The sequence below is a fragment of the Somniosus microcephalus genome, chromosome 3 (genome assembly GCF_052327205.1).
Source record: "Somniosus microcephalus isolate GS21.2 chromosome 3, FLI_Smic_1.0, whole genome shotgun sequence".
Classification (NCBI taxonomy): Eukaryota; Metazoa; Chordata; class Chondrichthyes; order Squaliformes; family Somniosidae; genus Somniosus; species Somniosus microcephalus.
The window spans coordinates 38,449,856-38,477,466 of record NC_140989.1 but is presented as its reverse complement, the minus strand read 5'-3'; the positions used below and the strand labels follow the sequence as shown (position 1 = coordinate 38,477,466).

General features: G+C 48.2%; 1 protein-coding gene across 5 annotated transcripts in view; it reads left to right on the top strand.

Moving 5' to 3' along the window:
- The first annotated feature begins 5,099 nt into the window (after positions 1 to 5,099).
- birc6 (baculoviral IAP repeat containing 6) overlaps positions 5,100 to 27,611 on the top strand; it is a 261,261-nt gene continuing 238,749 nt past the window's right edge. For all 5 annotated transcript variants that reach the window (XM_085980116.1, XM_085980115.1, XM_085980112.1 and 2 more), the window contains exon 1: positions 5,100 to 5,309. In XM_085980116.1, coding sequence (XP_085836242.1) covers positions 5,105 to 5,309 — 205 coding nt within the window. In that variant the 5' untranslated portion in view covers positions 5,100 to 5,104. The remainder of the gene's footprint in view (positions 5,310 to 27,611) is intronic.

Here is a 27,611-nt window from a genome sequence, read left to right as displayed (position 1 = left end):
CCCCGTTAACCCCCTCTCTCTCCTCCCCCCGTTAACCCCCTCTCTCTCCTCCCCCCATTAACCCCCTCTCTCTCCTCCCCCCGTTAACTCCCTCTCTCTCCTCCCCCCGTTAACCCCCTATATCTCTCTCCTCCCCCCCGCTAACCCCTTCTCTCTCCTCCCCCCCCGTTAACCCCCCTCTCTCCTCCCCCGTTAACCCCCCCTCTCTCCTCCCCCGTTAACCCCCTCTCTTCTCCCCCGTTAACCCCCTCTCTCCTCCCCCCGTTAACCCCCTCTCTCTCCTCCCCCCGTTAACCCCCTCTCTCCTCCCCCCGTTAACCCCCTCTCTCCTCCCCCCGTTAACCCCCTCTCTCCTCCCCGTTAACCCCCCCTCTCCTCCCCCGTTAACCCCCTCTCTCTCCTCCCCCCGTTAACCCCCCTCTCTCTCCTCCCCGTTAACCCCTCTCTCTCCTCCCCGTTAACCCCCCTCTCCTCCCCCGTTAACCCCCTCTCTCCTCCCCCCGTTAACCCCCTCTCTCTCCTCCCCCTGTTAACCCCCCTCTCCTCCCCCGTTAACCCCGTCTCTCTCCTCCCCGTTAACCCCCTCTCTCCTCCCCCGTTAACCCCCTATATCTCTCCTCCCGCCGTTAACCCCCTCTCTCTCCTCCCCCGTTAACCCCCTCTCTCTCCTCCCCCCGTTAACCCCCCTCTCTCCTCCCCCCGTTAACCCCCTCTCTCCTCCCCCGTTAACCCCCTCTCTCCTCCTCCCGTTAACCCCCTCTCTCTCCTCCACCGTTAACCCCCTCTCTCTCCTCCCCCCGTTAACCCCCTCTCTCTCCTCCCCCCGTTAACCCCCTCTCTCTCCTCCCCCCGTTAACCCCCCCTCTCTCCTCCCCCCGTTAACCCCCCCTCTCTCCTCCCCCCGTTAACCCCCCTCTCTCCTCCCCCCCGTTAACCCCCCCTCTCTCCTCCCCCCGTTAACCCCCCTCTCTCTCCTCCCCCGTTAACCCCCCTCTCTCCTCCCCCGTTAACCCCCCTCTCCTCCCCCGTTAACCCCTCTCTCTCCTCCCCCCGTTAACCCCCCTCTCTCCTCCCGTTAACCCCCCTCTCTCTCCTCCCGTTAACCCCGTCTCTCTCCCCCCGTTAACCCCCTCTCTCTCCTCCCCGTTAACCCCCCTCTCTCTCCTCCCCCCGTTAACCCCCCTCTCTCCTCCCCCCGTTAACCCCCCTCTCTCCTCCCCCCGTTAACCCCCTCTCTCTCCTCCCCGTCAACCCCCCTCTCTCCTCCCCGTCAACCCCCCTCTCTCCTCCCCCGTTAACCCCCCTCTCTCCTCCCCCCGTTAACCCCCCTCTCTCCTCCCCCGTTAACCCCCCTCTCCTCCCCCCGTTAACCCCCCTCTCTCCTCCCCCCGTTAACCCCCCTCTCTCCTCCCCCCGTTAACCCCCCTCTCTCCTCCCCCCGTTAGCCCCCTCTCTCTCCTCCCCCGTTAACCCCCTCTCTCTCCTCCCCCGTTAACCCCCTCTCTCTCCTCCCCGTTAACCCCCCTCTCCTCCCCCGTTAACCCCCTCTCTCCTCCCCCGTTAACCCCCTCTCTCTCCTCCCCCCGTTAACACCCTCTCTCTCCTCCCCCCGTTAACCCCTCTCTCTCCTCCGTCCCCTCTCCTCCCCGTTAACCCCCCTCTCCTCCCCCGTTAACCCCCTCTCTCTCCTCCCCCCGTTAACCCCCTCTCTCTCCTCCCCCCGTTAACCCCCTCTCTCTCCTCCCCGTTAACCCCCCTCTCCTCCCCCGTTAACCCCCTCTCTCTCCTCCCCCCGTTAACCCCCTCTCTCTCCTCCCCCCGTTAACCCCCTCTCTCTCCTCCCCGTTAACCCCCCTCTCCTCCCCCGTTAACCCCGTCTCTCTCCTCCCCGTTAACCCCCTCTCTCCTCCCCCGTTAACCCCCTATATCTCTCCTCCCCCCGTTAACCCCCTCTCTCTCCTCCCCCGTTAACCCCCTCTCTCTCCTCCCCCCGTTAACCCCCCCTCTCTCCTCCCCCCGTTAACCCCCCCTCTCTCCTCCCCCCGTTAACCCCCTCTCTCTCCTCCCCCCGTTAACCCCCTCTCTCCTCCTCCCGTTAACCCCCTCTCTCTCCTCCCCCCGTTAACCCCCTCTCTCTCCTCCCCCCGTTAACCCCCTCTCTCCTCCCCCGTTAACCCCCTATATCTCTCCTCCCCCCCGTTAACCCCCTCTCTCTCCTCCCCCGTTAACCCCCTCTCTCTCCTCCCCCCGTTAACCCCCCCTCTCTCCTCCCCCCGTTAACCCCCTCTCTCTCCTCCCCCCGTTAACCCCCCTCTCTCCTCCCCCGTTAACCCCCTCTCTCTCCTCCCCCCGTTAACCCCCTCTCTCTCCTCCCCCCATTAACCCCCTCTCTCTCCTCCCCCCGTTAACCCCCCCTCTCTCCTCCCCCCCGTTAACCCCCCCTCTCTCCTCCCCCCCGTTAACCCCCCTCTCTCCTCCCCCCGTTAACCCCCCTCTCTCTCCTCCCCCCGTTAACCCCCCTCTCCTCCCCGTTAACCCCCTCTCTCCTCCCCGTTAACCCCCCTCTCTCCTCCCGTTAACCCCCCTCTCTCTCCTCCCGTTAACCCCGTCTCTCTCCTCCCCGTTAACCCCCCTCTCTCCAACGTTAACCCCCCTCTCTCTCCTCCCGTTAACCCCGTCTCTCTCCCCCGTTAACCCCCTCTCTCTCCTCCCCGTTAACCCCCCTCTCTCTCCTCCCCCCGTTAACCCCCCTCTCTCCTCCCCCCGTTAACCCCCTCTCTCTCCTCCCCGTTAACCCCCCTCTCCTCCCCCGTTAACCCCCTCTCTCTCCTCCCCCCGTTAACCCCCTCTCTCTCCTCCCCCCGTTAACCCCCTCTCTCTCCTCCCCGTTAACCCCCCTCTCCTCCCCCGTTAACCCCGTCTCTCTCCTCCCCGTTAACCCCCTCTCTCCTCCCCCGTTAACCCCCTATTTATCTTCCCCCCGTTAACCCCCTCTCTCTCCTCCCCCGTTAACCCCCTCTCTCTCCTCCCCCCGTTAACCCCCCCTCTCTCCTCCCCCCGTTAACCCCCCCTCTCTCCTCCCCCCGTTAACCCCCTCTCTCTCCTCCCCCCGTTAACCCCCTCTCTCCTCCTCCCGTTAACCCCCTCTCTCTCCTCCCCCCGTTAACCCCCTCTCTCTCCTCCCCCCGTTAACCCCCTCTCTCCTCCCCCGTTAACCCCCTATATCTCTCCTCCCCCCCGTTAACCCCCTCTCTCTCCTCCCCCGTTAACCCCCTCTCTCTCCTCCCCCCGTTAACCCCCCCTCTCTCCTCCCCCCGTTAACCCCCTCTCTCTCCTCCCCCCGTTAACCCCCCTCTCTCCTCCCCCGTTAACCCCCTCTCTCTCCTCCCCCCGTTAACCCCCTCTCTCTCCTCCCCCCATTAACCCCCTCTCTCTCCTCCCCCCGTTAACCCCCCCTCTCTCCTCCCCCCCGTTAACCCCCCCTCTCTCCTCCCCCCCGTTAACCCCCCTCTCTCCTCCCCCCGTTAACCCCCCTCTCTCTCCTCCCCCCGTTAACCCCCCTCTCCTCCCCGTTAACCCCCTCTCTCCTCCCCGTTAACCCCCCTCTCTCCTCCCGTTAACCCCCCTCTCTCTCCTCCCGTTAACCCCGTCTCTCTCCTCCCCGTTAACCCCCCTCTCTCCAACGTTAACCCCCCTCTCTCTCCTCCCGTTAACCCCGTCTCTCTCCCCCCGTTAACCCCCTCTCTCTCCTCCCCGTTAACCCCCCTCTCTCTCCTCCCCCCGTTAACCCCCCTCTCTCCTCCCCCCGTTAACCCCCTCTCTCCTCCCCCCCGTTAACCCCCCATCTCTCCTCCCCCCCGTTAACCCCCCATCTCTCCTCCCCGTCAACCCCCCTCTCTCTCCTCCCCCCGTTAACCCCCCCTCTCCTCCCCCCGTTAACCCCTCTCTCTCCTCTCCGTCAACCCCCCTCTCTCCTCCCCCCGTTAACCCCCCTCTCTCCTCCCCCCGTTAACCCCCCTCTCTCCTCCCCCCCGTTAACCCCCCATCTCTCCTCCCCGTCAACCCCCCTCTCTCTCCTCCCCCCGTTAACCCCCCCTCTCCTCCCCCCGTTAACCCCCCTCTCTCCTCCCCCCCGTTAACCCCCTCTCTCTCCTCTCCGTCAACCCCCCTCTCTCCTCCCCCCGTTAACCCCCCTCTCTCCTCCCCCCCGTTAACCCCCTCTCTCTACTCCCCCGTTAACCCCGTCTCTCTCCCCCGTTAACCCCGTCTCTCTCCCGTCTCTCTCCTCCCCCCGTTAACCCCCTCTCTCTCCTCCCCCCGTTAACCCCCCCTCCCCCCGTTAACCCCCCTCTCTCCCCCCGTTAACCCCGCCTCTCTCCCCCCGTTAACCCCGCCTCTCTCCCCCCGTTAACCCCCTCTCTCTCCCCCCCATTAATCCGGTCTCTCTCCCCCGTTAACCCCGTCTCTCGCCCCCCGTTAACCCCCTCTCCCCTCCGTTAACCCCCTCTCTCCTTGCCCCGTTAACCCCCTCTCTATCCTGTTGTTACCCCCCTCTCCCCCTCGGTGTTTACCCCCTCTCCCCTCCGTTAACCCCCTCTCTATCCTGTTGTTACCCCCCTCGGTGTTTACCCCCTCTCCCCTCCGTTAACCCCCTCTCTATCCTGTTGTTACCCCCCTCTCCCCCTCGGTGTTTACCCCCTCTCCCCTCCGTTAACCCCCTCTCTCCTCGCCCCGTTAACCCCCTCTCTATCCTGTTGTTCTCCCCCTCGGTGTTTACCCCCTCTCCCCTCCGTTAACCCCCTCTCTCCTCGCCCCGTTAACCCCCTCTCTATCCTGTTGTTACCCCCCTCTCCCCCTCGGTGTTTACCCCCTCTCTCCTGTTGTTACCCTCTCTCTCCTGTTGTTACCCCCTCTCCCCCACTCCCTCTCCCCCTCGGTGGTTACCCCCTCTCTCCTGTTGTTACCCCCGCTCTTCCTTCGCGAACCCCCCCTCCCGATGACGTGCCGTCGCTTCCTGTGCGGTTGCCAGGCGCCTTGTGACGAGCGCTGCCGGGGTTAAAGTTGGCGGCGGGCCGGCTCTTCCTGTTTGAGAACTGCTTCCAATATGGCGGCGGCGGCGGCCGAGTCCGAGTGCCAGTCCGGCTCCGAGTGGCTCGTCACCCGCGACGGCTGCCTGAGCTGCGAAGAAGGGCTGCGCAGCCTGGCCTACCACCCGTCCCTCAACGCCATCCTGGCCGTCACCAGCCGCTCCACCGTCAAAGTCATCGACGGCACCTCGGGCGCCGTGCTGCAGGTGTCCCGGTTGAACGGTGAGTCAGTGCGGGCCCGGGGAAAGGGAGGAGGCTGAACCGGCTCGCCGGGCCTGGGGCTTGGGCCTCCACCCCGCTGCTTCTGCTCTTGAGTACTTGAGGCCCCGGGTGACGATCAAGAGAAGGAAGCGGTGCTGGGTTTTGGGGGGGGTAAAGATCGAGCCTGGGGCCGGTTGGAAGCACCGGCCTGTGAGTGACATTGGAGCCCGGGAGGGGTGGGCTATCAATCGGGAGAGAGGAGTCGGCAAGCGAAGCGATGGGGAGGGGGGGTAGTAGTAATTGAGTTGGACGCGGCCCCGGGGCCTTTTGCTCGCTGGGCCGGAGTGAAAAGCCCGAGCCGGGTGTGGAAAGGTTGGGCTGGTTCACCCGGTGAATGTGAAGCGCGGTGGGCCGGAAAGCGGACTGTCTGGTGGGCCCGGGGGGGGGGGGAGAGAAACAGTGAGGCCGGTGGCTGCTGCTCCCGGGGATGGGCTGGGCTGTCACAATAAAAGACATAATAATCCAGCCCGCCGCTGATTTCAACCCACGCCCCAGTCAGCCTTCACACTCCGGCTTTGCTTCCCTCCCTCACACACCCGGAACCGCCGGCCTCCCTTTGCCTTTCTCTCTCTCTGGCTCTGCCCCGCATACTTGATCTCTAAAATGGACCAAAAATAGCGTGTTTTCTCTTCATTGCTGGAAACAATATGTATTGGTACATCTATTGATTATAAAATGTACTGTACCTAGAAATAGGCACACGGTTACAAATGTGGACATAATTAGCATAGACGTCCTGAATGTAAAATATGCTCAAATGTACGCGATGTACGTTAAAATATTTACACATACATAGTGATGTGCATTGCATATGAAGTAAACACAATATTTATAAAGGATGAATGTATCCATAACTATGCTTGCCTATTTAAGGCTAATACAATGTTACTTTGTAATATAATTTGTAATTTAGGCTGTGCATCTGTCTACTGTAATGTGGATAATACAACTCTAAATTTCCATTTTACAGACTTTTTAGTAATGAGTCAAAATTGACCTGATCTAAAAGTGGACCAGATTTAATGGGTCTCGACTTAATTGTAACAGTTACAAGATCACGTAGGAGAAAGTTAACAAATAAATATTACATTTGTCTGCACATGGAATCTGTGATTTCTATTTGTGTTATGATACTAAAATAATGAAATGTTTGTGTAACAATAAGGTTGGTGTTCTGCTTCCTTATTGTAGCAATGCTTCATAGCAAACAGTGTTATGTTCAGTAGTGGATTTCAGTTCAGTTCTTTGTTAGCCAGTAAATTCATTTTGCTTCCTATGATTTATGAAATTCTTGGTAAACTAATTGGAACAGATTGTTTTACTTAATATTCAGTATACTATTTCTTGAAATATTAAATTTTAGATATAATATGCTTTTGGCCAATTTACATAATTTTAATGAGTCAGGTGATGGCTGGTAATTAGAAACTCTACCTAAAGACAATGCCTTTTGTGTAATGTATAAAATCTGAAGTTGAGGATTTAAAAATAAGCTGTCAGCATCCCTTCTTGTTTCAATATATTTTCTGTATATTGTAATAGTTTATGAAAAGCCTGTGTGGTAGACATGCGAAAAACGAGTAACTACAGTTCAAAAAATGTCAGTTAAATAATTGAGCTTGAACTTATTGTAAAGACTTGAATTTTTATAGCTTTGTCGCATCTCAAAGGATTTTAAAGGCGATAAATTGCTCAAGTGCACTGACTTTTATTTATGCATTGTAGTTTTATATTCCAGTACACACAACACATGATGCTGCATGTCATTTAGTATTACAGAATTTAGTGTTTTCAAACAGAAACATAATTGAATTAAAAGCAGATAATCACAACTGTAGAAGGGTAGACTCCTTTCATTGGGAATAATAGACCATGTTTGATTTGGTTCACCTTCAATGTCCAAGTGACGCCAACCCAAGCTCGGTGGGAAAGTAAGCTGTGAGGAGAACACAGAGCTTGCAAAGGGGCAGACAAGTTAAGTGAGTGGGCAATAAGGTGGCAGATGGAGTATAATGTGGGGAAATGTGAAGTCATTTACTTTGGTAGGAAGAATAGAAAAACAGAATATTTTTTAAATGGTGAAAACTATTAAATGTAGGTGTTCAGAGAGTTAGGTGCCCTGGTATAGGAAACACGGAGATTTAGCATATAGGTACAGCAAGCAAATAGCGTATTGGCCTTTATTGCAAGGTGATTGGAGTACAAGAGTAAGGAAGTTTTGTTACAATTGTACAGGGCTTTAGTGAGAACACACCTGGAGTACTGTGCATGGTTTTGGTCTCCTTACCTGAGAAAGGGCCTTAGAGGCGGTGCAACAAAGGTTCATTAGATTGATTCCGGGGATCAGAGGGTTATCCTATGAGGAGAGATTGAGTAGATTGGGCTTATACTCTGGAGTTTAGAAGAATGAGAGGTGATCTCATTGAAACATATAAGATTCTGAGGGGGATTGACGCTGATAGATGCTGGAGAGTCTAGAACAAGGGGGCATAGTCTCAGGATCAGGGCTTGAGATGAGGAGGAATTTCTTCACTGAGGGTTGTGAATCTTTGAAATTCTCTACCCCAAAGGGCTGTGGATGCTGAGTCGTTGAGTATATTCAAGGCTGCGATAGACAGATTTTTGGACTCCAGGGGAATCTAGGGATATGGGGATCAGGCGGGAAAGTGGAGTTGAGGTCGAAGATCAGCCATGATCTTATTAAATGGCGGAACAGGCTCGAAGGGCCGTATGGCCTACTCCTGCTCCTAATTCTTATGTTCCTACGTTGTAATATTTGTAAAAGTAGAACTGTGTTTTCAGAACAGTCTATGGTTAATTGTTGGGTGAGCTGAGGAGCCCTTAAACCTGCTTGCTATTAGGTGGAATGTTGTTCGGATAGTACAGTGCAAGCATGTAGTCACACCAGAATAATATAACGATCTTATTGTATGCAAACCCTTTACAATATTTATTTGATCGTATTTACTTTTGCTTGAAAAAGTGTTCAAAAAACACCTAAGCGTTGGCGAAATGCCAACTGTCTGTTTGCTTGCTGAAATACAGTTGTGCGTTTCTTTCCCAGTCCCCTTAGTTTGAGCTAAAGTTCTCTGCACTCATCTGGCCTCGGTCTGTTCAGTCTATTGCTGCCACAGTTGGTTTCTTTTAAGAGCAAGGTGATTCTTCCAACCCAAGAAACCTTATTCAACTCAAACTTCTCAGCACTCCTCTTTCCACGGTAAGGAATTGATCCAAAATACAGAACATAAGGTCAAATAGCTCTTGTAAACCATTGAGCAGAAACAGGCAGTTATGCTGGGTGACTAAGAATTATACACCTTGAATGAAAAATCTTGTGACAATAGGCATTTTGTGCTGTTGTAAGTTTTTAATTTGTCCCAGATGAATAGGCAAGACATAGTGTGAGGCGTTTGTATTGCTACGGGACATGCCATGGTTGTAGACTATAGGATAAAATGCCAGGTCGCCTTTGTGCTGTGTTACGGATGTAGCAAGAAATTCTTGTTACCTCTGGGGAATCTGGTGCCATAAAACTGATCAGTAGATTTTACTACACACACAATAAGGGAAAAGAAAACCAGCAAATGTTCAAGATGTGAAAGTGAAACCCGAAAATGTTGGAAATACTCTGCATGTTGGTCAGTATCTGTAAAAAGAAAGACAGGTTAATGGTTGTGATGAATGATTGGTTATACCTGAAACGTAAGCCTGCTTTTATTCTTCACAGATACTGGCTGACCTATTTATTTCCAATATTTTTTATTTTTGTTTGTGAATGAAACATACCTGACATGCTGGTGAAACAAAGTCTAAAGTAACATGTATGATTGAATGGCATTGGTTTTAGGAGCGTTTTGCTGCGAGGAAAAGTTTGATTAAATTGATTTTTGCTTTAATAATTTCTGTACCATTTCTTCTATTTTTTTTTTAAATGAAAGAATATCGACATAATTACACAATGAAGTTGAGTATCACGCTGCTAGTTGAGCGAAGATTTCAACTACTGTGTCTAGGGGACTTGATTTTTACTGATGATTATGACAGTCTAAATGTTAGTGAAAGGTTTCAACCTCTATGTGGCAAAAACTAGTCCATTGTTCATATTGGTTCAGTTTGTGTCAAATGGAGGAGGTAGGAAGCAGTATTTCTAGTTGTCCAAATGTCTCTTTAGTGTCATGGTAGGTTTGCATAATTCAATAAGATTTATTTAGATGATATATTGATGTACACTTTATTTAAAAAAAAAAAAAAAAAAAAAAATTCTTTTTACACTACTGTATCTAGCTTGGGGCACAGATGCACTTTATAAAGGACCATTACTTTCCTCTCCCCCAGTGCATTTCTTGATGAATGAAGCATATCAATAAGCATCTTTTTCTGTTGGTTGTCACACCAATTTTATCCTCACCTTCCCTCCAGCCCCTGGCTGAAGATATTGATGTCTTGCTGCGTTCTGATTCCACAGATACTAGGTGCCCTTTGCTGTTACTTCAGAGTAATAATTATTCGGGTATGAACCTTGACAGCAATGCCAGGTTATTTAATCCTGGGGCAGTATCATTCAGCAGAGGTCAATGGATGGCAGTTAAGAGTGGCATCCCATGCCAATTTTCTGCTCCCTACCGTGGGGGGGGGGGGGGGGGCACTGAGTTCAAATGTAGTGCAGCCCCCCCTCTCCTGTATTCCAGCTGCCTTGCTGCCTCTGGCTTTCACCGCTCTCTGCTTTTAAAAAGCCTGGCTCCCAATGTCCGTATTTAGTCAAGTTTTACCCACTCCCCAGGGTAAAAAAAATCCACTAGCCAAACTTGGCAATGACTCCTGCTGTATGCCAGTGTAGAGTTGTTGCACAGTAGTGAGTGTGAATGATGCTGGGATGTTGAGCTATCTTTTGTAGTCTACAGTATGCTGGTTCAGATGCGTTGTCTGAAATCTAATCTACCTGACAATCTTGCTGTCCTGTAAATGTAACTGAGTTCAGTAGTAGCTTTTTAAACATGTATTGCGCTGCCCCCGCTCCCCCTCATAGCGATATAGTTGAAATTCTGAAACATGACCGCAATTGACTTAAAAAAAATAAAAATCTGAATACAGTTGGCAGCTCCAATGTTTGACTTGGAGGTTAAGAGCAGAGATAAAATTGGTTTGGTAAGACCCTACAAAATCTGAAACTGAATGGTCCACTAATTTCACTTTCATTTTTATGGAACAGAGCTAGACTACCAGAAGCTTTTCCTTTCCTATTCTTTGTATTTATGATGAAGTGGTGAGGGATTAAGCTGGTAAAATGAGAAATAGCTAGAAGTAGATGTGAAAACAAAATGGCATGCCATTTTGAAAAAGAGATGGTGAATTTAGAAAAACCTGTCCATGGCATTACTTTAACAACAAATGTGTGAAATATCAACTGTGCCTAAAAATCCAACTTGTGTAAAAAAAAAAAAATTATTCGTTCCTGGGATGTGAGCATCGCTGGTGAGGCCAGCATTTATTGCCCTTGAGAAGGTGGTGATAAGTCGCCTTCTTGAACCGCTGTAGTCCATGTGGTGAAGGTACTCCCACAGTGCTGTTAGGTAGGGAGTTCCAGGATTTTGACCTAGCGACGATGAAGGAACAACGATATATTTCCAAGTCAGGATGGTGTGTCTTGGAGGGGAACTTTGAGGCGATGGTGTTCCCATGCACTTGCTGAACTTGTCCTTCTAGGTGGTAGAGATCATGGGTTTGGGAGGTGCTGTCGAAGAAGCCTTGGCGAGTTGCTGCAGTGCATCTTGTAGATGGTACACACTGCAGCCACGGTGCCCCGGTGGTGGAGGAAGTGAATGTTTAAGGTGGTAGATAGGGTGCCAATCAAGTGGGCTGCTTTGTCCTGGATGGTGTCGAGCCTCTTGTGTTGTTGGAGCTGTACTCATCCAGGCAAGTGGAGGGTATTCGATCACACTCCATACTTGTGCCTTGTAGATGGTGGAAAGGTTTTGAGGAGTTAGGAGGTGAGACACTCGCCATAGAATACCCAGCCTCTGACATGCTCTTGTAGCCACCGTATTTATGTGGCTGGCCCAGTTAAGTTTCTGGTCAATGGTGACCCTCAGGATGTTGATGGTGGGGGATTTGGCGATGGAAATGCCCTTTGAATGTCAAGGGGCAGTGGTTAGACTCTCGCTTGTTGGAGATAGTCATTGCCTGGCACTTGTGTGGCGTGAATGTTACTTGCCACTTATCAGCCCAAGCCTGAATGTTGTCCAGGTCTTGCTGTATGCGGGCATGGACTGCTTCATTATCTGGGGAGTTGCGAATGGAACTGAACACTCTGCAATCATCAGCGAACATCCCCACATCTGACCTTAGATTGAGGGATGGCCATTGATGAAGCAGCTGAAGATGGTTGGACCTAGGACACTGCCCTGAGGAACTCTTGCAGCACCGTCCTGGGGCTGTGATGATTGGCCTCCAACAACCACAACCATCATCCTTTGTGCTAGGTATGACTCCAGCCAGTGGCGAGTTTTCCCCCTGCTTCGCATTGACTTCAATTTTTCAAGGGCTCCTTGATGCCACACTCGGTCAGATGCTGCCTTGATGTCAAGGGCAGTCACTTTCACCTCACCTCTGGAATTCAGCTCTTTTGTCCATGTTTGGACCAAGGCTGTAATGAGATCTGGAACCGAGTGGTCCTGACAGAACCCAACCTGGGCATCAGCATGTTATTGGTGAGTAAGTGGCATTTGATAGCACTGTCGCCGACACCTTCCATCACTTTGCTGATGATTGAGAGTAGATTGATGGGGAGGTACTTGGGCGGATTGATTTTGTCCTGCTTTTTGTGGACAGGACATACCTGGGCAGTTTTTCACATTGTTGGGTAGATGCCAGTGTTGTAGCTGTACTGGAACAGCTTGGCTAGAGATGCGGCTAGTTCTGGAGCACAAGTCTTCAGCATGCCCATAGCCTTTGCTGTATCCAGTGCGCTCAACCGTTTCTTGCTATCACGTGGAGTGAATCGAATTGGCTGAAGACTGTCTTCTGTAATGGCCAGGACCTCAGGAGGCCAAGAAGGATCATCCACTTGGTGCTTCTGGCTGAAGATTGTGAAGATGTTTGCAAACGCTTCAGCATTGTCTTTTGCACTCATGTGCTGGGCTTCTCCGTCATTGCAGTTGGGGGTGTTCACGGAGCCTCCTCCTCCCCGTTAGTTGTTTAATTGTCCACCACCATTCACGACTAGATGTGGCAGGACTGCAGAGCTTTGTTGTGATCCGTTGGTTGTGGAATTGCTTGGCTCTGTCTAGAGCATGCTGCTGCTGCTGTTTAGCAGGCATGTAGACCTGTGTTGCAACTTCCCAGGTTGGCACCTCATTTTTAGGTATGCCTGATGCTGCTCCTGGCATGTTCTTCTACTCTCCTTATTGAACCAGGGTTGGTCCCCTGGCTTGATAATGGTAGAGTGAGGTATATGCTGGGCCATGAGGTTACAGATTGTGGTGGAATACAATTCTGCTGCTGCTGATGGCCCACAGCACCTCATGGGTGCCCAGTTTTGAGCTGCTGGATCTGTTCCGAATCTATCCCATTTAGCACGGTGGTAGTGCCACACAACACGATGATGGATGATATTATGTTGCAATATCATGGAATATCAATATGAGGTGACTTTTTTTCCTGGGAAGATTTTGAGCGAAACTGAGGCTTAGTTTAATCCTAGAGCAGGTTAATGAAAATAAAATTTACTTTGGTCTTTTGGGCTGTGCTCTGATACTTGTTTTGTGCACATGTGAGCTTGTCATCCGTCTACCAGGTACAATCAGTTTGAGTCCTTTTAGTTTCTAGGGAGCTTGATCTGCACCTCACTGACCTTGGCTATGAAGTTGACTCTTCATGCATGTTTATCAGTGGGCAGGAAGTGATAACTCTGCTTACAATTCTTCGCCTCACTGACCTATTTTTGACAGTTGTGCTAAAAGTTCAACAAAAAATGGGCAGTAAGTTTTCCATTCAGCCAGTTCTGCCTTGTGATGATTCAGTAAAGCACAGGCCATTAATGAACTAGCTAATAGTGCTCCTGTAGAAATCTTGGATCGGTCAAGTTTATAACATGTTCTGTAACCAAGGCAGTTAGGTCGTCTTGCCTGCAGCTCAATTAAAATGTTAGGTGGGGCGGGAAAGTGTCTGACGTGACCAGACCGGAAGCTTCCTGAATTGTACTAACATTGCACAATTTTCCGAAGAAAGCCGTTGAAGCTGACATGAAGATTTTCACTTCAAAATGTGTCCCCACAACTCCACCCCCCGCCCCCCAAATCTTTTGTACAAAGATTGCCATGCTGCAGAGTCTCCGCCCTTCTAGGCTGTGGAAGAGCCTGTTGGCCAAAGATGTGGTTCCTGATGTGATGTGATCTGAGAGTTTTCATGTGTGGATGTCTGGTAAGGAGAGAACCGCCTCGGCTATAATGTCCTCAGTGGTGGAATAATATGGTATTTGCAGTCAAAACTAACACGTGAGGAATGGTCGTGAGTGACATACCAGGGAGAGGGGGGGGGGGTTGCCAGCACATGTTGTGGGTTCAAGTCCCACTCCAGAGACTTGAGCCTAAAAAAATCTAGGCTGATACTCCAGTGCTGCACTGTCAAGGTGCTGTCTTTCAGATGAGACGTTAAACCGAGGCCCCGTCTGCGCGCTCAGGTGGATGTAAAAGATCCCAGGGCACTATTTCGAAGAAGAGCAGGGGAGTTATCCCCGGTGTCCTGGCCAATATTTATCCCTCAATTCACATCACTCAAAACAGATTATCTGGTCATTATCACATTGTTGTTTGTGGGAGCTTGCTGTGTGCAAATTGGCTGCCGTGTTTCCTACATTATAACAGTGATTACACTTTATATAAAAAAGAAAGTACTTCATTGGCTGTAAAGCACTTTGGGATATCTGGTGGTTGTGAAAGATGCTATATAAATACAAGTCTTTGTTCTTTTAACAGAACTGTACCCCACCAGTGCTTTCAAGAGAGCCCTTTTTTATTATCGCTCCAGACCTAGCTCTTTTTAATTAGATCTTGGGTATTACTGCTCTCTTTTTTTGTGCCTGTTAGGTGTTGAAATGCACTTTTAGAAGCTTGACGTTGTTTGGACAATTTCCCAGCCAGTACTAAGCATTTGAAGTGTGCTGCAGCACTGGGACCAGCATTCAGGAGTTGAAAGGAATGTTTATTTTCACCTGCGCTCTTAATCGCAGGTGGCTGAATGGGTGTCTTTGTCAGACCCAACATTGCGTTTTTCCATATGATGCTTTTGGACCTGCCCCATGGAAGAACTACATTTTGTAACCTTTTATGCAGGGAGTACTTTTTAAGTTGAAAATAACATCTCCTTTCCACACCTACACCTCCCCAGTGGAGGCTTTTTTGTAGTTGAATTATTAGTGCTGTCCTTGAAGTCCTAATATGATCCAAGATCTTTAGCAAATCTGCACTTTGTGTTTCATAAGCCAGCAGAATAGAGGATGTGAACTTTTCCTGACATTGTGATTTACCAGCTACTTGGGGAGCTGTTCAGATTAAAGGGGATGCTTTCCTGCACAGTGAGGTGGTGAATTAACTTGACACCCTTGAGCGCTTCCCATTGGACAATTGGAGTGGTGGCATTCCTCATGTGCCACTTGGCACAGGAGATTCTAACTAGCAAATCAGGGAACCATGTTGGTGATGAGCAAAATCGCTATCTTACAAAGTTGGTTTTTAATTTGGAACCAGTCTAAACAAGCCAATAAGTACTCTTGACGCTTTGGTAGTGCTGGAAGGTTGTTTTTGCCTAACTATATCTTGGTTTCCCAATTGAATTTGTTGAAAGTAGCAAATTCCCTCTCCGGGGTAGGAGTGTTGGTGGGGACTGGGATTTAAATCTCTCGCTGCTGCACTGTTGTAGCTAATAGCCTTACCTGTTGTTTGACCCAATATGTTCATGAAACTACCATTGTGGTACAGAGATGAGCACAACAGTGGAAAATCCAGTTTGATATGTTTTCTTGTCTATTTACACTTCTCTCCTGCTCGTCTCCTCTTTCCCACTCTTGAAACTGTCAACCTCTCGGTTGGGGTACTGCAACGCCAACCCTGGTCACTCTACTATCTTGTCCATTGTTCCACGTGAGGCCTGATGGCGAGTGTCGGCAGTCTATTTAACTGCAGGTGGATGGCTCGTGGCCTCTGGACAGTAATCAGAAGTGATAACCCCAGCAAATTTTTCCTCCCATCCCAATTATAACACCGCTATCTCTGCCTGGGCTAAGACCAGTCTGCAGAGACTAGGGTTGAACTTGGGACCTTCCTAGTCTGTGGTTCAGCAACTAATCTGACAAACTCATTTGGTCATTATGGAGCAGCCTTGATATTCATTTTATATGCGATGGTAGTTGTTTAGTAAATCTCTGCTTTTGTCTTATACCAATTACTCATTCCTTTCCCCCCCCCCCCCCCCCCCAATATAACATACTCGGAGACATTGTTTTCAAAAGCACGCTGCCTCGTTAATGGAAATGAACCCTTGCTCCATAAGCCAGTTTTTGATAGTTTATTGATCTGTTCTCTACACGTTTTTTGTTTTTAAAATGATCTCCCTTCTTCAGCTTTTAAGCTGTGCTTGTTTTTTGGCTTCTGTCTTTATTTTATAAAAAAAAATAAACTAACTCTTGCCCTTTTTGCAACAGCAAGCCTGCATCTCTGACCATCTTCTCGTCATGTTGGGTAAAATGAGGAGAATGAATGAGACTACTGAAGCTTTATATGAGAAGCATCAGGAAGTCGTAGTAAATTTAAAAAAAGGTGCCTGTTCAATATGTGATTTTCAACAGAACCATGTGGCATGCTTAGTAGTAAAATTTTATTCACTGTGAAACTCATTTATTTTTGTAGCAGAAACAGGAAAAGCTGAAAGGCTACCAGCCCCAAATGTTGGCTGTATGGTCTCCATAGGTGCTGATTGGCCAGTGTGTTTCCAGCTTTCTGCATTTGTTTAATTTCCAATATTTTTCACTTTGAGACCATTCTTATTCCAGACGATGGATGTTGATCAGTTTGATCTATCATCCCATCACTTGCTTCTGATTTTATTGCGACCAAGGTAAAAGAATATAGAACTTGCACAAATAAAACGGTTCTTGTGCATTAAAAAAAAAGTGCTGATGGCACTATGAACACGATATCCTTTTTACAATCTGGTAAAAAGAGAGGCTTGCATTTATATACAGGAAACTTTGTGCTATCCGGAGGTGAGCTATCCGGCAATCTGGAGCCACCGGCAAAAATCAGCAGCCGTTTTTTATTCTTTTTTTTTTTTGCTTTGTTTGAACAGTCAAGCTGTGCAAGGTCTGTAGCTATAGCAACAGCTTCAGCTACAGAGCTTTAGGGCCACACCCGAGTGTTTAGAAGCTGTTGCTAAGCAACAGTGTTTGTTGTCAAATACGGAGATAAGAATCTCCGTATCTCTCAACATTAACTCTGGAGAGCACGGCACTTTTTAGGCAACCGCAGCAGCTCGGTCCCGTGGGTGCCGGATAGCACAAAGTTTCCTGTAACGCCTTTCATGGCCTCGGGACGTCTCAAAGGGCTTTACAGCTAATGAAATAATTTTGAAGTGTAGTCACTGTTGTACAGGAGACTCTTCTTTTAACCGACCCCTAAATGTCTGGAAATTTCTCTTAACTGGCAAAATTCAGGAGTAGGTTCAGGTAAGTTTTACTATATATTAGTGGCCGTGTAACTGGGGTTCCTGCACCTGTGGCTGTGCAACAGGGACTCCTGGATCTGTGGCCGTGTACGGGGCTCTCGTACCTTGGTAAGTATACCTCTCTGTAATCCGGACTTTTTGATCAACCGGCACCACGCCAGTCCTGTCGGTGCCGGATTAAAACCAAGTGTCCTGTAATGTGGGAAATGCAGCAGCCAATTTGCAGCACTGTGATAATGACCAGATAATCTGTTTTTGTTGTTTGAGGGGTAAATATTGGCCAGGACACACCCGAAACGTCAACTCCAATTTCTCTCCACGGATGTTGCCTGACCTGCTGAGTTTTTCCAGCATTTTCTGTTGTTACTGTGGATAACTCCCCTGCTCCTCTTTGAAATAGTGCCCTGGGATCTTTTAAGTCCATCCGAGAGAGCAGACGGGGCCTCGGTTTAATGTCTCATCTGAAAAACAGCACCTCGACAGTGCAGCACTCCCTCAGCACTGCACTGGAGTGTCAGCCTGGATTATGTGCTCAAGTCTCGAGTGGGACTTGAACCCACAACCTTCTGACTCAAAGATGCGTGTGCTACCCACTGAGCCACGGCTGACACAAGTTAGATTTGCTTTTTTACTAAGTTTTTGAAGGACTTTAATCATTTACTGTAATCACTTTGAATGAATCAGTTCGTGATCTGCAAAGGTCATTAATTATAATTGTCAATAAAAATGAATTGCAGAGTAATGCTGCTGCCGTGCTATGCTGGTGTTCTGAATGTCTGTGGAGCTGGGCGAACTTGCACCTATGAAGCCACCCACCTTTAGTCATATAGCAAAATACTGCAGATGTTGGAAATCCGAAATAACAGAAAATGCTGGAAAAACTCAGCAGGTCAGGCAACATCCGTGGAGAGAAATTTGAGTTGACGTTTCGGGTCGAACCCTTCTTCAAAACTGGAACGAAAAGAAACTGGATCGGAGGCAGGGCTGCGATCGGACAAAAGAATAAAAGAAACAAAAGAAGTAAAAGAGATTAGAAGCTAGACGAGATGGTAATAGGCTGAGATTAGGTGTAAAGTGTACTGGCAGGGCAAAAGATAGCTGCCAGGTGTGAGAGAGAAACAAAAGGAAAGGGGGGGGGGGGGAAAAGGAGTGGAAAAATTACAAGAAAAAATGAAATGGGGGCCGAGCTTATGATCTGAAATTGTTGAACTCGATATTGAGTCCGGAAGGCTGCAGAGTGCCTAATCAGAAGATGAGGTGCTGTTCCTCGAGTTTACGTTGAGCTTCCGTGGAACAATACAAGAGGCCAAGGACGGTGAGGTCCGAGTGGGAATGGGGCGGTGAATTAAAATGACAGGCGACCGGAAGCTCGGGGTCACCCTTACAGACTGAACGGAGGCGTTCCGCAAAGCGGTCACCCAATCTGCGTTTGGTCTCCCCATTGTCGAGGAGACCGCATCGTGAGCAGCGAATACAGTATACTAGATTGCGAGAAGTACAAGTAAATCGCTGTTCACCTTTAGTCATATATGGATTCTCAGGCAGGTGGCATAACATTGGGTGAGCTGGGCTCAATTGTTGCATGTTATCAATCCACCTGAGCTCGGGGTAGAGTTACCTGCATGGAGGAAATGGTTTTCCTAATCAGCTCAAAGGAAACCATAGTGAAAAATATTGCTAAACAAGGGCGTAGACTGAGGGTTATCACTACAATGCCAATGGGAGAAGTTAGAAGAAATGTTTTCACACAGAAGGTTAATAGAAAATGGAATGCTTTACCACAAGTGCTTACTGAAGCAGAGACTAAACATTATTTCAAAGGGAATTTGAATAGGTATTTGAAAACAGCGCATATAGACTGGTTTGGGGAAAGGGCAGGGAAATGGGACCAGAGCAACCTTTGAAGAGTCAGCACTGGCACAAGCATGACGATTCGAATGGCCTCGTTCTGTGCTGTTGATTCTGTCCAAGGGTAAATCTCTTTAGAACTTTTAATATAATATATGTTGTGCGTATATTTAAAAAGTGAACATCATGGCTTTTGTCAACGAGCCTTAAATTTGGAAAAGCCACATCTGGTAGAAACAGTGGATTGAAAAGCGAATATTGTTATTCCTAAGTAGCACTCAAACATTCCTTTTGGGTGGGTCTCAAATTGCTGTTTAATTAGTGGAACTGACAGTGATGTAAGGTTTCTTCTGAAGGAAATATGTTTTCAATTTTTGGAAGGTTGGATTAAATTAAGCTTTACTTTTAGGCTGGGGAAATAATTTTCAGAAAATCATTAGAGGGAGGGAATGAGAAGAGGATGTGATGGTATAACAATGAGACTGTCGGTGAGCCTTCAACGCTGTGGTGTTTTAAATAAAAGAAATGGAGCTTGCATTAATATAGCGCCTTTCATGACCTCTGGACGTCTCAACGCACTTTATAGTGTAGTCGTTGTAAAATGTGGCAGCCAACTTGCGCACAGCAAGGTCCCATAAACGGCATTGAGATAAATGATCAGAAAATCTGTTTTTGGGATGTTGGCCAAGAGAACTGTCCCGGCTTGTCTTCAAAAAGTGCCACGTGATTATCTACATCCACCCGAGATTCCTGACTGGGCCCGAGTTTAACATCTCATTCAATAGACGCCACCTGCGACAACACAGCATTTCCTCAATACTCCGCTGGTGTCTGTCTAGATTATGTGCTCAAGTCCGAGAAGAGAGTACTACCACTGAGCCTAGGCTGACACCTCGGCGTGCATTTGTATAATGCCGTTCACATAATACAAGGTCCCAAAGTGCTTCCCATAGAGGGGTGGACTGAGCAGCAGAGGAATTAGAGCTGGTCGAAGGCACAGTTACAAAGCTAGGTTTTGAACAGGTTATTGAAGGCGGTGAGGTCTAGAGAGGGAGTTCCAGAAGGTGGGGCTGATAAATGGCAAGTAACATTTGCGCCACACAAGTGCCAGGCAATGACTATCTCCAACAAGTGAGAGTCTAACCAGCACCCCTTGACATTCAACGGCATTACCATTGCCGAATCCCCCACCACCAATAGCTTGGGGGGTCACCAGAGACCAGAAACTTAACTGGATCAGCCACATAAACACTGGCCACAAGAGCAGGTCAGAAGCTGGGTATTCTGTGATGAATGTCTCGCTTCCTGTCTCCCCAAAACCTTTCCACCATCTACAAGGCACAAGTCAGGAGTGTGGTGGAATCCTCTCCACTTGCCTGGATGAGTGCAGCTCCAACAACACAAGAAGCTCGACGCCATCCAGGACAAAGCAGCCCGCTTCATTGGAACCCGATCGACCACCTTAAACATTCACTCCCTCCACCAGCGGCGCACTGTGGCAGCAGTGTGTACCATCTACAAGATGCACTGCAGCAACTCGCCAAGGCTTCTTCGACAGCACCTCCCAAACCCGCAACCTGTACCACCTAGAAGGACGAGGGCAGCAGGCGCATGGGAACGCCACCACCTGCAAGTTCCCCTCCAAATAACGCACCATCCTGACTTGGAAATATATCGCCGATCCTTCATTGTCACTGGGTCAAAATCCTGGAACTCCCTAACAGCACTGGGAGTGCCTTCACCACAAGGACTGCAGCGGTTCAAGAAGGTGGCTCACCAACAGCAATTAGGGATGGGCAATAAATGCTGGCTTTGCCAGCGACGCCCACATCCCAGAAAAAAAGACTGAAAGCTGTGTCACCATATTAGGATTGCTGGGTGGGGAGGAGATGCACTGAAAGCCAGCGTCGAAGGATCACGGGGTATGGCTGAAGGATGCTGCAGACATAGGGTGGGGCAAGGCCATAGCGGGATTTGTAAATGACAATGAAGCATTTGAATTTGGTGAGCTGGGAGATGAGCCATTGAAAATCAGTGAGCAGATGTGTGATAGGTATGCAAGACCTAGTGCAGTCAGTTGGAGTTTGGAGAGGGAGAAGTTTGAGGTATTTGAGAAGTCAACTTGAGCTAACAAAAGCATGGTGAAGGGACAGTGTTGTAGGGGATGAAGTATGCTGTAATAATGAATAGAATATAGGGTTGAATAGGACACTAAGGTTATGAATTACCTCGTTCCACCTGACTGAACAACTGGGAGAGGTGGGGGGTGGGGTAACAGAATCAGGGGCAAGGGTATGATTTTGGTGGCAGGTAAATAAGATGGCTTTGGTTTCCTCAGTATTCCACTGGAGGAGTTTCTGGCTCATGCGCAGCTTGGTGTCAAGTAATATAATAGCAAAATACTGCGGATGCTGGAAATTTGAAATAACAACAGAAAATGCTGGAAATACTCAGGCCAGGCAGCATCCGTGGAGAGAGAAACAGAGTTAACATTTCAGGTCTGGGACCCTTCATCAGAACTGGAAAAGGCTGGAGATGTAACAGATATTAAGCAGGTGCAGAGACTGGGGCGGGGGGGGGGTTTAGGAGGGGAGGAAGGAATTGAAAGAACATGCTGTGAAAATGTTGCAAATATTGCATGAAAAATGGAAGCAGGGATTATATCTGAAATTGTTGAACTCAAATGTTGAGTCCGGCAGGCTGCAAAGTGCCCAATCGAAAGATGGGGCGCTGTTCCTCGAGCTTACGTTGAGCTTCATTGGAACAATGTAATAGGCCGAGGATGGAGAGATCCGAGTGGGAGTGAAGTGGAGAATTAAAGTGACAGGCGACCGGAAGCTCAGGGTCACCCTTACGGACTGAACGGAGGTGTTCCGCAAAGCGGTCGCCCAATCTGCGTTTGGTCTCCCCAATGTAGAGGAGACCGCACCGCGAGCAGCGAATACAGTAACATTTCAGATAATAATCCCTGCCTCCATTTTTCATGCAGTATGATTTTTGCCATTCCCATTTGCAACGTTTTCACAGCATGTTCTTTCAATTCCTTCCTCCCCTCCTAAACACCCCCCCCTGTCTCTGCACCTGCTTAATATTTGTTACATTTCCAGCTTTTTCCAGTTCCAGCTTTTTCCAGTTCTGATGAAGGGTCCCAGACCTGAAACGTTAACTCTGTTTCTCTCTCCACGGACGCTGCCTGACCTGCTGAGTATTTCCAGCATTTTCTGTTATTTCAGATTTCCAGCATCCGCAGTATTTTGCTATTATACTGTAGAGTTGCAGTTGAGTGTCGTCAATATACATATTGAAACTGACTCCATAGCTACAGATGATGATTCTAAGGGACAATGTGTAAATTAGGGAAAAAATGGAACCTGGAGGAGGTTGGTTGAGGGACAAATGTTGACCAGGTTCTTTGCCCTTCAATCTTCAGGCTTTTGAAACACAAGCATGGGATCACCTTATCATTGCATCCTGCTTTACTTTGTCTTTTGTGGTCTTTTCAACACTGGTGGTGCCCTGCATCAGGAACCTTTGCTTTTTACCTTGGGGATTCATTTCAATATAAAAATAACTTACGGATTTTATTACATTGTGATGCTGCATTGTCACAAACAATGAAAAGCAAAATAATGCAAATGCTGGAAATCAGGAATAAAAACAAAGTGCTTGTTGTACGAGGCCCCTTGGGTCGGAGCGATCATAATATGATCGAATTCTTCATTAAGATGGAGAGTGAAGTAGTTGACTCAGACTTGGGTCCTGAATTTAAATAAAGGAAACTACGGTGGTATGAGGCGCGAGTTGGGTAGGATTGATTGGGGAATGTTACTCAAAGGGTTGACGGTGGATAGGCAATGGCAAACATTCAAAGACCGCATGGATGAACTACAGAATTTGTTCATCCCAGTTTGGCATAAAAATAAAATAAAACAAAAAGGTGACTCAACTGTGGCTAACGAGGGAAATTAGGGATAGCATAAGATCCAAGGAGAGGACATATAAATTGGCCAGAAAAAGCAGTAAACCTGAGGATTGGGAGCAGTTTAGGATTCAACAAAGGAGGACGAAGGGATTAATTAAGAAGGGGAAAATAGACTGAGTGTAAACTTGCAGGGAACATAAAAACTGACTGTAAAAGCTTTTATAGATAGGTGAAGAGAAAAAGATTGGTGAAGTCAAGCGTAGGTCCCTTGCAGTCAGAATCAGGGGAATTTATAATGGGGAACAAAGAAATGGCAGACCAATTAAATACATATTTTGGTTCTGTCTTCACAAAGGAGGACACAAATAACTTCCCAGAGATGTCGGGGAACATAGGGTCTGATGAAAGGGAGAAATCAGTATTTGTAGGGAAATGGTGTTAGGGAAATTGATGGGATTGAAGGCCGATAAATCCCCAGGGCCTGATAATCTCCTAGGGTACTTAAGGAAGTGGCCCTAGAAATAGTAGATGCATTGCTGATCATCATCCAACATTCGATGGAATCTGGAACCGTACCCATGGATTTTTTTATTTTTTATTCATTGATGGGATGTGGGCGTCGCTGGCTGGCTAGGCCTGCATTTAGTGCCCATCCCTAATTGCCTTTGAGAAGATGGTGGTGAGCCGCCGCCTTGAACCGCTGCAGTCCATATGGTGTAGGTACACCCACAATTGGAGGGTAGCTAATGTTACCCCACTATTCAAAAAAGGTAGTAGAGAGAAAATGGGGAATTACAGACCAGTAAGCCTGACATCGGTAGTGGGGAAAATGCTAGAGTCCATTATAAAAAATGTAATAGCAGAGCACTTGGAAAACAGTGACGGGATCGGACAAAGTCAATATGGATTTACAAAAGGTAAATCGTGCTTGACTAATCTACTGGAATTTTTTGAGGATGTAACTGGTAAAATAGATAAGGGAGAACCAGTGGATGTGGTGTATTTGGACTTTCAAAAGGCTTTCGATAAGGTCCCGCATAAGAGATTAGCGTGTAAAGTTAAAGCACATGGGATTGGGGCGAGGTATTGACTTGGATAGAGAGCTGGTTGGCAGACAGGAAGCAGAGTTGGAATAAACGGGTCTTTTTCTGAGTGGCAGGCAGTGACTAGTGGGGTACCGCAGGGATCGGTCCTTGGACCCCAGCTATTCACAATATATATTAATGATCTGGACGAGGGAACTAGATCTAATATCTCCAAGTTTGCAGACGACACAAAGCTGGGTGGGCGTGTGTGCTGTGAGGAGGATGCCGAGAAACTCCAGGATGATTTGGACAGGTTGGGTGATTGGGCAGAAGCATGGCAGATGCAATATAACGTGGATAAATGCGAGGTTATCCACTTTGGTGTCAAAAACAGGAAGGCCGATTATTATCTGAATGGCAATAGATTGGGAGAAGGGGAAGTGCAACGAGACCTGGGTGTCCTTGTGCACCAGTCGCTGAAGGTAAGCATGCAGGTGCAGCAGGCGGTTAAGCAGGCAAATGGTATGTTGGCCTTCGTAGCGAGAGGGTTCGAGTACAGGAACAAGGATGTCTTGCTGCAGTTGTACAGGGCCTTGGTGAGACCACACCTTGAGTATTGTGTGCAGTTTTGGTCGCCTGCAGTTTTGGTCGCCTTATCTGAGGAAGGATGTACTTGCCATGGAGGGAGTGCAGCGAAGATTCACCAGGCTGATACCTGGGATGGCAGGAATGACTTATGAGGAGAGTTTGGGTCGATTGGGCTTATACTCGCTGGAGTTTAGAAGAACGAGAGGGGATCTCATTGAAACTTATAAAATTCTGACAGGACTTGACAGACTAGATGCAAGAAGGATGTTTCCGATGGTCGGGGAGTCCAGAACCAGGGGTCACAGTCTAAGGATAAGGGGTAAGCCATTTAGGACAGAGATGAGGAGGAATTTCTTCACCCAGAGAGTGGTGAACCTGTGGAATTCTCTACCACAGAAGGCAGTAGAGGCCAATTCATTAAATATATTCAAGAAGGAGTTAGATATATTAAGGCTAAAGGGATATGGGGAGAAAGCAGGGACAGGGTACTGAATGTGGATGATCAGCCATGATTGCATTGAATGGCGGAGCAGGCTCGAAGGGCCGAATGGCCTACTCCTGCTCCTATCTTCTATGTTTCTATGCTAGAAATATTCAGGTCAGGCAGCATCTGAAGAGAGGGGGGGTGGGGGGTGGTAATGTTTCAGGTCAATTTACCTTTTGTCAGAACCCTGGACCTTGGAGTGAATGTAGAAGTGGGCTGTGGCTGATGGGGTTGGAGGTCATGGTGCGGGGGCGATCTCCAGAGGCGATGAGGTCAGTGATGGTCTGGGAGATGATGGCTTGGCGCTCGGTAGTAGAATCATGTTCCAGGGGGAGATGGGATGAATTGTCAGAGAATTGGCGTTCATCCTCCGCACGGTAGACGTCCTTTCTCTGTACAACAGCAGCACCTTCTTTATCAGTAGGTTTGATAATGTCGGTTTTGGACCTGAGAATGGGGTGCTGCAAGTTCAGAGGGGGAGATATTTGAGTGATGGCGAGAAACTGATGCAGTTCGCAATGAAAAGATCAAGGGAGAATTAGTAGCCAGAGGGAGGGCATTCTGAAGACTGGAGTAAGAGTCTGCTGTGCGGGGAGACGAAGGTGGGAAAAGAAGAATTCAGCATCGTATCAAGCTCAAAGTTAATTGAGGTGGGGATGAAGCGGAGGCCTTCACTGAGGACGGATCATTCGGGGTCAGAGGGGATTGTGAAAATATGAGGGGATGAAATTCAAAGTAGAGAAGGGGCCAGAAGAAAGTGAAGGGGAAGAGGAATCAGGCAAGGCGTTGGCATCCAAGAGTCATTGAAGTTTGCGGCCCTTCCACCTGATGGGACGAGAAAGGTATTTTTATTAAAGTGCCGGATGAAGCAAAAGGTGAAATGGAACTGAGGACTGGGACAGCTCTGAAATAAATTGAGTCTGTGCTGCTGAAAAAATTCAAGAGCATGCGCAAGGTGCTGCATGGCGGAGAGGGTGGATCCCTCGAAGCATCGAGAACAGTGGTTAGAGTAACGCTGATTATCATGGAGATATGTGATCATGGATCCGAAACAGGATGGGTGGAGTTTATGTTGGAATCCACCTGGAATGAGTCGGAGCCGGAGACAGTTGCTGAGGGGAGGTGGCTGTGAAAGCGGGTTTTAGCCAAATCATGATCAAACACAAAGGTGAACTGATAGCACTGAAGGTGAACAGGGTAAAAGAGACAAAAAAAATCACATTGAGGAGAGCAGAAGATGGACATTCCTGGAAGAAAAGTGGCAATGAATTAAACAATTAAAAGAAAATACTGCATATACTAAAACAGAAAATGCTGGAAACACCAGGTCAGGCAGAATCTTGGAGAGATGAAGGTAGGGTTAACTTCAGCTCCAGGAAAGAGAGTGAAGATTGTGTGCCTCTTGGCTGTGTTCTGAAGGACAAAACCTTTGGATCACATTTATAAGCCATGCCTTGAAGTTGCGCTTAACCTGTGTGGTTAAATACCAACGATTCCCTCGAGTAAAATAACCAGAAATCAATCTTTCAATTCACCTACAATGTATCAGAAGAACCAATTTGAATATTCAGTGGTAATCCTAAGCGAACAATTGATCTGCCTTTATAGACTATGCTTGTGGCTATGAGACCTTGCATTCCTGTCTAATGGCGATGCACAGACCCTTGAAGCAAGCATTTGGCAGGAAGCACTTGAGATGGCTGCAAGGTACAGAATACTTTTTGTTGCAGCATTGTACCCATATAAGGACCGCTTCAGTCAGGTCTGGGCAAAGATCCCCCCATGTGCCTTGAAGTAGCTAATGCTTGATATTAATCTTGACTCCTAAACTGAGTAAAGACTGCAAATGGGTGTTCCTCAGATAAATATACAGTTGTCTCTCAGTTTGTACCTAATGTATACGTGTAATATATTGTACGTATAATATATATTGTACGTATGTGTCCAGCATCTATCAAGGTGTCGGGTTTTAGCTCCATGATGGCACTCTTGCTTCCGAGTAAGAAGGTTATGGGTTGAAGGAGCCCCACTCCAGAGACTTAGGCACATTATCCAAGTTGATACTTCAGTGCAGTACTTGGGGAGTGCTGTGCTGTCGGATGAGACAGTTGAGGGAGTAATAATGTTGAGGCATTAATTATGGCCACTTCTTTGAAGTACTAGAGGATGAACTGCACTCCAGAAGAGAGGGAATTAAAAGAAAAAAAATCATTATGTTCAGAACAAGAAATTAGTTGTTGATCTAAAATGATAAATCCACACACTGGGCAAAACTTTCAACTTTGAGGGTGCAAAATGGGAGGTAATGGATCGACCAGCCATTATTCACCCCACCCGATTTTCCTCTTCATTGAAGTTAATGGAAAAGAAAATCGGGCGGAGTATGTAATGGCGGCTGTTCCGGCACCGCCTGCTTTACACCACCGCCAAAGTTGAAAGTTTCGCCTAATACTTTTGCTTTGAGCAGTTGGGCGTGTGGTGTATATGTAGTGGTGTGAGGATTGTATGTCTGAAGGACTAGCTGACCTTGCACAGTAATATGTCTCATTTGTGATGGTGTATTTTTTCATGTTTAACAATGGATGAAAATCTGTTCTGTAAATTATCTTTACACTTCTTAGAAAGGTTTCCGATTGCATATCTTTAGATCAGAGCTCATGTGAATTTGTAAAGTTGAAAAC